The 10,422-nt window shown below is 40.2% G+C and overlaps 3 protein-coding genes across 5 annotated transcripts; 2 read left to right on the top strand and 1 right to left on the bottom strand.

Moving 5' to 3' along the window:
* Window positions 1–3,313: 3,313 nt before the first annotated feature.
* Window positions 3,314–5,605, top strand: LOC6507648 (fork head domain-containing protein FD2). The gene is made up of 3 exons (XM_001956034.4): window positions 3,314–4,010; window positions 4,697–4,952; window positions 5,020–5,605. Exons 1-3 carry the CDS (start codon window positions 3,640–3,642, stop codon window positions 5,506–5,508), a joined length of 1,116 nt encoding a protein of 371 aa, XP_001956070.1. The 5' UTR covers window positions 3,314–3,639; the 3' UTR covers window positions 5,509–5,605.
* Window positions 5,606–5,737: 132 nt separating this feature from the next.
* Window positions 5,738–7,836, top strand: LOC6507649 (mitochondrial E3 ubiquitin protein ligase 1). The gene is made up of 4 exons (XM_001956035.4): window positions 5,738–5,939; window positions 6,016–6,599; window positions 6,655–6,862; window positions 7,103–7,836. The coding sequence occupies exons 1-4, from the start codon at window positions 5,835–5,837 to the stop codon at window positions 7,220–7,222; spliced, it is 1,017 nt and encodes a 338-aa protein (XP_001956071.1). The 5' UTR covers window positions 5,738–5,834; the 3' UTR covers window positions 7,223–7,836.
* Window positions 7,321–10,198, bottom strand: LOC6507410 (FGGY carbohydrate kinase domain-containing protein). Of its 3 annotated transcripts, none has more exons than XM_014909736.3 (7): window positions 10,052–10,198; window positions 9,304–9,559; window positions 8,240–9,105; window positions 8,037–8,187; window positions 7,881–7,955; window positions 7,588–7,806; window positions 7,321–7,518 (listed from the first exon to the last, which is right to left on the bottom strand). In XM_014909736.3, the coding sequence occupies exons 2-7, from the start codon at window positions 9,493–9,495 to the stop codon at window positions 7,375–7,377; spliced, it is 1,647 nt and encodes a 548-aa protein (XP_014765222.1). In that variant the 5' UTR covers window positions 9,496–9,559; window positions 10,052–10,198; the 3' UTR covers window positions 7,321–7,374. The 3 variants fall into 3 exon arrangements, with proteins under 3 accessions (XP_014765222.1, XP_044570725.1, XP_001956072.3); XM_044714790.1 differs by having other exon boundaries at window positions 9,304–9,531; window positions 10,175–10,198; XM_001956036.3 differs by lacking the exon at window positions 10,052–10,198 and adding an exon at window positions 9,927–9,944 and having other exon boundaries at window positions 9,304–9,531.
* Window positions 10,199–10,422: the final 224 nt, after the last annotated feature.

Genomic DNA, 10,422 nt, shown 5'->3' with positions numbered 1-10,422 from the left:
AATCAGCTACTCAAGTTATTCGAGATTCCTTTAAATTGGGTAAGAGAATATAACATCTTATGAGATATTTGTTGGAAATATATTTCAGAATAGCGTCTCAGAATAGCGACTGCAATCAGTAGCTATAATTAAAATTGGCAATTTACTCTTACCAAAGAATGCCAGACAGTAATCGAAAGTCTTAGAACCGCAAAGGTACCGACGACACAAATCAAGTCCAACGGCATCCGGAGTCCGGACAAGTACAATAGGTAAATAAATTATTGTTTTCGCTTACCGCTATCGACTTGAAACTTGCCATTAATTAACACCAACCCTTTCTGCCTTGCCGAATCGAAATGGCCGTGATTACGCGATGGCCAACACCTGTTACCAACAAATAACTTTTGCCGACGCCGATGGAAGCCAATGGCAACTCCATAGCCACCAACACCGACACCGTCACCGTCACCGTCACAGGTCAACAACCACTTTATTGCCTCACGCATTTCATTTGCTCCAGAACCGAACCGGCAATCTTCTGAAGCACGAGAGACCGGGAATATGGAAGTACTGGAGGAACTGGAGGAGAACTGCGGCGATGCCACGCAACTAGTGTCAAGAATCGCATAAATTTCCGATTCCGGGACGCTGGGCCACGGGAATCCAGCGTTCAGGACTCAAAGTGTGCCATTTAATGGCCGGCAAAGGTCACGTTCACACCGCCGTAATGGCTAATGGGCGACCGGTCTGACAATTCAGGTAATGTGGATAATTTGCTGTCAATGATGTGTAACGAACGCTGGGGGGAAGTGGCATTTTGGGGGGCTCCATCGTATTTGTTGTCAAACAACAACACGCTCATAATAGTCCCGGACTCCGGAGCACCAGAGCACTGCCGGAATCCCGCCGAGGTATACTGCATTTTACGGCCCCTATAAATAGGCTCTACTAGATGTTAATGCCTTCGATGACGGTCTGTATCGAGATGGGGATGGGGAACCCCATTGAATTTTGACAAATCACTGGGCTGTTGAGCACAGCCACAATACAAATCCGTGCTGATCGATGATTTGTTGTCTTTGATCTCTCCAGAAGCTGCGGAGTGTCGAGTGATTAAATCAAATTTTGACAAGGTGTCGAGTGGCACTCCAAATGTATTTTTCTAAGAGTGTGTGCCTTGCATTTCAAATAGTACAGTGGAGCTTTTAGTAAACTAAAGAAAGTAATAAGGAAAAAGGACTTAAAGGTTTCTCTAACTTTGGAATGGATGGAATTAGTTTTTAAATTGCTTATTTATAAAAGGTCCTGAAAGCCTTAAATGGTACTTTTGGAACTAAAATAAGGACCATATAAGGTATTCATTTCTTATTAAGATAAATTTTAATATGATATATTATTTCTCAAAACTATTACAACCTCTTATTGTATGTAACAAATTTCTCCTATTTATTTCGTATTTTATTTATCTTTATTTAGCTAATAAATAAAAATTTACATTAAAATTAAAATAAAATTAGTTGAGAACCAACGTATTTACTTTTTAGTGAGTTAAGACTGTGTTTATAATGGCTTTTGATCCAAAATCCTATCCGGGTGCTGGGTGCATAAATCAAGCGATGACAACGGGAACAACAACACCGGTAGTCACGCACTAAACTATAACTATATAAATGCAATTACAAGCGATTAAGTTGCGGTCGAGGGCTGATGGGGGAGGGGCGATGAACTAAACAAACAGATCCACCGCGTTTTATGGATTAGGGCGACCGATCCGTCAAAAAATATATAGAGAAAACCAAAAAGAAAACATTGTTTCAGACCAAAAAACATTAGTATTGCGTACTAGACCAAACCAAGACAAAGACCATGAACTGAGCCATAAAAAACAATATTTGTTTCCAATACTATTCCCAGCATAGGTCTAAAAATAAGCAACCAAAAAACACGGACCGGGCCATGACATCTCTCGAATGTGAGGCCCTGGGATCAATGGGAATCAGAGGATCAGCCAGGGGCATGCCCGTAGGATAACCCTGTTGTTTTATGACCCATTTTTCCAGCGGTAAGCGATCGTAAAATTTGAATAAAGCGGGTGAGAGCGTGAAGAATCCTTTGTGGCATCTACCAAGTCCACATATGTGAAAAAAAACGAACTTCAATTGCTTGGGTATTTGCGCTCAATGTTTTTATTTCTTTCAAATGATCTCTGTTTTCTACTTGAAAATGAAACGATCGTAAAAATCGATCGTAGTCCTGTTTGAAATGTATACAAAATTATTTTACGACCTTTTAAGATATAGACCGAGACTTTCGTTTCATCGGGAAAATTGCGTACTTGACGTATGGACTGTTCTCTGGACTGCTTTCTCTACGAAAAGTCGTAAAATCGGAAAGGAATCGGAGAGGAATTCGACGAGATAGCAATGTCAAGGGACTATGACGAGATAATGCAACCTCCGGCATTATCTGAGGCAGCTGTTATCCGGGAAAGTGTTTAAATAAAGTACTTCTTGGAAATCTTTTTACCCTAATAATGTTTACAAAATACTTGATACTAGTAACTTTTAGTAAAGATCTAGGGGTTGTTGAATAATAAACATAATATATAGAAGCTTTCAAGCCACATCTTTTCCTGGAAGCCAAGTTCTGTAAGAATTCCTTAAGATTACAAATATTTCTTCAATTACAAGATAACACCAAGCTAAAATAAGTCTAAAATTTTCCTAGAAAAATTTTTTCGAAAATTTTCAGTTTAATTTTCCATTTTCAAAAAGATTTTTTAAAATGGCAAACGCTTGGTCTAACTTGCTTGATTTTCATTTGTTGAAAAATCCAATTTACATATTTTTCAAAACACATTGAGAACTCTCCAGCAGCCACACACAAATATAGAAGAGATCTTGGCTCCTCCCATCGGGAATATATAGACAAATGGAAAAAGAGTCTTACTGAGAGCATCTGGACATAAATAAACATGGATGGTATGGGGAAATATTCTACATACTAGGTAACGCCCCTCGAAAGATTTTAAGAGAAATAGTTTAAAAAACACAAAGGATAATACTTTTTTAGAGAAGATTTTAAAATCAAGAAATATGTTCGGTTGATATAAAATATTGTAAAATTTGTTATAACCTTAATTCTTATACTATTGATTGAAAATCGTATCAAAGCTTAAAATATAATACCATTTTCAGTATCCTTCCCCATTCTGAAGGACATAGTTGATCCTTCCTGCTTATTTTTCGAAACTCTCTCTTTCCCACACAACGAACTAAAACATGTGTGGATCTTTGTGCAATTGTGTTTGTTTATCTCAGTATTTATAGACCAATACGCTGCTCTCCCCAAAACACACAGGCGAGGGCCTCCGGAGGCCTTACAAGTGATCTGCATATCCGAGTTCATTCATTAGTCGATCGGACTCCTTGGCTGACGCAACATATAGTCAAAAATCGCGCTCGCATTAACAAATACAATTTTCTGAATAAATAAAGCCCTAAGAAACAGGATAAATATTCCAAAAAAAAGTGTAGTGAAGCCAAGAAAAAGTTGCAACGCCAAAAATACGAATAAAAGTGAATCCAAGTTCTTAAACAAGCTTTGAAGCTATACCAAGCCTTATAAGCCAAGGATTACAAGGATATAACCAACAATATGCTACCATCTTGCTACGCCAATGGATCACCTTTGCCGGATAACGAAGAGTTGGTGAACTCTCTTCTATCCAATCCGGAGTACCTCCGGGCCCAAATATCGCCGAATCCCTTAGGACCAAGTGCCGTCGGTGGTTTGGGAATGGAGGGTCTAATGTGCGGATCGTTTCCTCCGGCCTTTTACTACCAAGGAATAGATAATTTCTTGGCCCTTCACAACAATATCTGGAGTTTGCCAATATCCTTCCTGCATAACACCCATCGACCGGAAAAGCCGCCATTTTCGTACATTGCTCTTATAGCCATGGCTATAAGTAGTGCCCCAAATCAACGCCTGACTCTTAGCGGAATTTACAAGTTTATCATGGACAAGTAAGTTAATTTTTATATACTATAAAAGTATTTCTATACTGGTACTATTTTTATGACGTTAATCAAGAACAATTTAGATGACAGTCTTGTCTAATTCAAATGCCAAAATAAACAATACGAAAATTCCAACTATACTTATATAAAAATTGAAGAACTCTTTATCCTGATACGCATTTCAAAACAGTTGGCAAGACGGTTGCCAAAAATGGGATTAAGCATTTAAAATATTGAATGTTAATTTATTATTCTGAAAATGAGCAAAAATATATAAATATCACGAGTTACTTGAAAATATATATATATTTGTTCCATAAAAATATGATTTCATTTCATTTAATTAAATAAATAATTTCTGGGCGTATACTTTATGACGGTATTTTCTGTGTATATTTTATATATATATTTACACGTTTCCTATATAAACATAATTTCTTGAACAGCGTAAAAATATTCCAAAAAAAAAAACGACGTCTTCGATTTGTGTTTTTTTTCTTTCAATGACCTTTTTATAAAATTGGGAAATATTTTAGAGAACATTTTCTTCATTTGTTTATAAACCTAACACGAATTTCTTTATCAATATAAACAAAAATATATAAATCGTATTGTGTATTTTTCCAAACTAAGTTATGTTTAGTAAAATATAATAAACTATATAATTTGTATGCCTTTATTCTTACTTTTAGATTTCCATACTATCGCGAAAATAAACAGGGATGGCAGAACTCGATTCGTCACAATTTGTCCTTAAATGATTGCTTCGTGAAGGTTCCACGGGATAAAAACACAATTGAGGATAATGACAGTGCCGGAAAAGGTAGCTATTGGATGTTGGACTCCTCCGCATCGGATATGTTCGAGCAGGGAAACTACCGACGGCGAAGGACCCGCAGACAAAGGCATTGCAACAGCACATCTCGCTTTGAAAGAGAAGCTGGAAAGGTGAAGCTAAGAATATAAATAAATAATGCTTTACAAGCTCTTATAATAATACTTATTATCCTTATAGGATTCTAATGATGGCAACAGCACCGGGGAAGTACGTTCTCCAACGGAATCTCTCAATGATTTTGACATCTTCTGCAATGATAGACCCAACTATTCGGATAGGATTACCGATTTGCACCGTCAGTACCTATCTGTATCACTTGGATTCAATAGCTTGTTTAACGTCGACGGAAGAAGTATTCGTCCTGTATCGAATTCTGTTACCTACGAAGTGAGGGAATCCCCGGATGATCCAGATGCCTCCTCTAGTTCCAGTAAAACTCTTCAGAATCCTGTGGATATTGCGAACCTACACGAAGACCTACATTCCCCAAGTGCTTTCACTCCCCCCTTGAGTCGACGTGATCCAACGATAATGGGGGATTCTTTCAGGGGTCTGCAGGATCTAATGGGTGAAACCTCCAATGCTCCAGCGACTTCATCCACAGTGGCGAACAATCGACCCAAGACAACATTATTTACAATCGACAATATTATTGGCAAGCCATAAAACCTGTGCTTAGTTTTAAGATATTAATAAGTAAACTACTTTGTTATTATACTTTTGGTTTTTGAAAATGAAAAAGTTTTGAATTTATTTTTTGGTTGGTAAAGAAAAAAGTTTAGAAAAGTTTCCTGTTTGGCGGTAAAATCTAAAAAATCAAAGTTGCCAGACCGCTAAAATATGGTTACTTCCGGCCCCGCCCCCACATCCAAAGTATGATTACCACTTAGCAACCCTGGCGAACAGCTGCCAAGCCGGCACTCATAATACAACAACTCTGGCAAACATATGTATTTTTATAACTAAAAAATAACCAATTTTTTGTACAAAACATGGACTTCCTCCATGAATCGGTAGCTTTAGGCGTAGATTTAGTAATTCTAGGACTATGTGTACGGGAATATATGCAATACAAGCGCACGGCCCAAGTGCTCAAGGTAGGTGCTGAGAATCCTGAACACCTGTGATTTTTTAAAACTTTATTTTTAAATTTATCTCAATTTCACGTTTTAGACGGCACCACAATACAGTATAGATGGGGACCTAAAATCTGTGGTGGAAAAGCATCGCGATAAAAAGATACCCTACGCCGTAATCCGTGGGACAGTGACGCCCATTGGCGTTCCGTTACGGAGCAACCTGGTTCCTAGTGTGAGTGGAGTCCTACAAATTGTAAAGCTTCACGAGCACAGAATTACCCGAGGATTCGCTGGCTTTTGGACGGAGCACCATAAACTCCTCCACGAGACCGCCAATGAGATGCCTTTCGAGTTGCGCAATCAGCAGCACGGCGTGGAGATTATGGATGCCCTGAAGGCTGCTGTCTTGGACGTTGATATGGTCTACGACAATTACGAACCAAGCAATCTTTCTGTCATCGATCACGTCTTCGGGTTCTTCTCCGGAGTTCGCCAACGGGGTCTGCAGACAACCGAAGAAGTTCTAAGGGAAGGCAGTTTCCTCACTGCCGTCGGAGAGTTAGAGTTGGATGGAAATACCTTACGAATGCAGCCTTCCACAGCTGGTCCCCTTTTCCTAACTACTGCCACTAAGTCTATGCTAATCAAGCGCTTCGAGGATGCTAAGGGAGCTACACTGTGAGTGGTTTTCACGTTCCTTTTAAACTTAACTGATCTGAAATATCCCCTTCAGGTTAAAGCTTATTGTGTGCGGCAGCATATCCATCATCTTGGTTACTTTTATTGCGAAAAAGATGTACAAGCGGCGGAAACAGCTTAAGGAGGAAGCCATAATACGGGATCGCTTAGAGACAGAGCGAAGGGAGCGTCGCGCCAGGAGTCGTCCGCAAAACATGTCGGAGGATCAGCTTTGCGTCGTGTGCTCCACCAATCCGAAAGAGGTGAATAATAAACTGACCAATATTGTAATATGAATGTTATCTATTGACAGAAATAATGCCTTTAAAAGTGTAAAATTTGGTCAGTAGTTAAGCTTTTTTCTTTGAAGATTTAAACTTTAAAGGCCATTTAGTAGCTAGAACATAATAAACCAAGTAACTATAGATATGTTGGCCAACAAGTTGGCCAACCCAACTTGATACACATATGTCCACTAAAGACTTGAAATTGCCTCCTTTCAGGTTATTTTACTGCCTTGTGGTCATGTATGTCTATGCGAGGATTGCGCCCAAAAAATCTCCATTGCCTGCCCTGTGTGTCGTGGTAACATCGCCTCCAAGGCGGCTGCTTTTATTGCCTAGGCGTGGCAATCGATGTCGTGGTAGCATAGTATCCTTAGCGACGATAATCACCAGTTTACCGTGTACCTGCGCGCCCAATCCTTAATTTATACTTCAAATGCTTATGTATGGCATTTATTTTCAAATTATTTAGTGTTACTTTACTACAAATTTTATTCTCCCTGCATAATGTTTCTGTATCGGCGCTGATCCTCTAGCAGTTGCAGGAACACCTTAAACTTACGATTATGAAAGTCAAGAGTCCTGGGGTTCGGCTTTAAAAGCTGACCAGTGCCGCCCATGGCTTTGGAAGCTTTCTGCGGGCACATGAAAATAAATTAAATGTTTAACGCAATAGCTAAGTTTAAGGTGTATGTGGAACTGACCTCTAAACTGTTATAATGTCCTGACGCAGCGGCACCCAAAGCAGCAGCCCCCACAAGGACCATTTCTTGTTCGTCTGGAATAAGAGCCGGCAAATTGCAAATATCCGCATGGCATTGTACGTATAAAGGATTCTTAGCCAATCCACCGCAGAAGAGAAGTGTTTGGAAAGGTGCTCGCTTATGATGATAAAGGTTTTCAATAATGTGACGTGTACCGTACTAAAAAATAAAACAAAAAATTCAAATTTATTTTATATGGCATTCCTTGTTTATATAAAAATAGTAATACTCACAGCCAGTGCTTGAACGAAGGCCAAGTATTTAATGGCCAGAGATTCAATTCCACGCGTCATGTCCAGACCAGTAATCTAAAACAGAAAAGTTATAAAAGTTTGAATTAGAGTTTGAATTAGAAGACCTCATGTTAAGGATATCCTGGAAGTACTTACAATTCCTCGTAGCGTAGGATCGGCAATGGGTGACCGGTTTCCATGCAAATCCGGCCAGACATGAATATCCTCAGTGAGGCAGCTCACCTCTTCTAAGCCCCGAGCACTAGCCAGTTCAGGGAGTAGTTTATTAAGATGTTGGTAAATATTTCTAAAAAAAAATATTATTTTTAATACAAAAATTATTAAAATCTATAACTCACTTATCTGCTCCCAGCTTGGTCTTAAGCTCTGTGTAGGCTTCGTGGGTCTTTAGGACATGATCTAGGAGGTGACCAGCAACACTCTGACCTCCCTCGTTTAGGAAATATCCTGGGATAATGGCATCCTGGTAAGGACCCCAAACCCCTTCAGCAAAACAGGCATCCCGCGTAATGGACATGTGGCAAGTGGAGGTACCAGCAATGAGGGCCATTTTGCCTTGGACATCGTCGGATGAACTGGATCCTTTCGAGCGACAGCCAAACATTCCCAAAGCTCCAGCATGGGCATCGATAAGGGACGTACTCACCACAGTGCCCGGAGCAAGACCCAGTTCTGAAGCAGCCTGTTCGGAGAGACCTTTTCCCACAGTTCTGCCAGGAGGCTGAACATCACTGCCCAGCTTCTCAAAGTTGTCCCGAGTCAGTTCCTCCAAATCGGCCTGTTTTAAGAACTCCTTGTTCCAGCTCTGATTGGCAGCATCATAGTTCCACTTACACACCACGGAGCAAAGGGAACGGGTATTCACACCCGTGGCCCTCCAGGTTAGGAAATCGGGAAGGTCAAATACCCTCCAGATATTGGTGAAGGTCTCGGAAAGGTTCCTCTTAAGCCACAAGAGCTTTGGTACCTCCATCTCCAGGGAAACCTGACCACCAACATACTTTAGCAGGGGATGCTCGGAGGAATTGATCTCCGCTGTTTCCTGGGCGGCACGATGATCCATCCAGAGGATCACGTTTTGTTCCGGCTCTCCGGTCTTGCTGACGGTCAGAGGAGCTCCCTGGGGGCCCAAAACCACCAAGGAACAGGTAGCATCGAAGCCAATGCCCTTGACTTGTGACTTATTGACGCCGGCAATGACATGCTGTAAAATCGAGACTGGGTTAATCTAATCTTCGCGAGAAATGGCGACGACCAGTGGAGGTTATCGCAAAGAAAATAATATAAGATCGCACAGATCAAAATTTTAAATTATAGAAAAGGAATTCTTAGTGTTCTAGTCCTTATTATAAATCAAATATATTTTAATATATTTTGAAATAAATGTTGCAGTCCAACTTACCTTCACCACCTTACAGATGGCTCCCCAAATATCCTGAGTAGATTGCTCGTAGTAGTGAGGCTCTGGGGTCCAGGTTTTGATCTCCTGCACCGACTGCTCCACCACCCGGCCATCGGAGGCCACCAGCGCGGCCCGGGCACTGCCCGTTCCCACGTCCACGCCCACAAAATATGGTTCGGATGCCTTGGACATGTCACTACCGACTCGGTCGCAGACGCCTCGAATCACCTTGGCGGTCAAATAAATGTTATTTACTCTGGAAATGCAAAAAACCGAAACGCGATCCAAAGTCGTTGAGCGACGGAGGCGAACTGATAAGCAACCTGATATGCGACCGCCGAGCGGGCCCAGAATTTGTGTAAATTAAAGTGAGTACCGGTTTCTAAAGATCCCACTGGCTCACTTATGGTATACTTAATCAAGGTTTGACTGTTTGTAAGTATGGAGGTTCCCTTGTTTAATTGAGATTTGGAATATCTCGGCGGATAAGCAAGTTTATTAACTACTGCAGTTGGATCTAACGAGATTTGTATTTCATGGTTTGATCTCTTAATTATTATGTTCCTTTCATAAATTCCCCACTAAAAATTAATTAAAACTTCCTCATATCTCAAAACCTTTACCATATAGTTTCTACTTGGGTTGACATTTTGGAAGCAAACTCCACACCATCTCAATGCTTTTATTAACATTTGAAATTTAAAATCGGAATTATTTGAAACCGAAATTTTGGAACGAAAAAGCACACCTGATCGTTTTCAAAGAGCCAATATTAAAACAATATTGTGCTTAGGTTTGGCTCGTAAATATGCGCAGGTTGTTTATCAACACAAACACAAAGCAGACCGTGTTTTTTGCTTTTTTCCGTCACCTGTCCAGAACCAGACGCGACGAGTCGCTCTCAGATACTGCCCCCAAGCCCTCGGAGCATTTCTATCTCATTTCATTTTCAATTCAAATCAAACAAACGCTTACCGCTCTTTACTTTGTTTTCGTTATTAAAAGTATCTGACAGCTCTCTATTTAAACCTTAAAAATTTGTCCTGTAAATACTTTTATAAAATAAAAAATCAAGGCCTTGTTCAAAAGTGGTGCTTACAAAAATATTGCCCTGATAAC

Source organism: Drosophila ananassae, chromosome 2R (assembly GCF_017639315.1).
Source record: "Drosophila ananassae strain 14024-0371.13 chromosome 2R, ASM1763931v2, whole genome shotgun sequence".
NCBI classification, from domain to species: Eukaryota; Metazoa; Arthropoda; class Insecta; order Diptera; family Drosophilidae; genus Drosophila; species Drosophila ananassae.
This window is presented reverse-complemented; position numbering and strand designations above follow the sequence as displayed.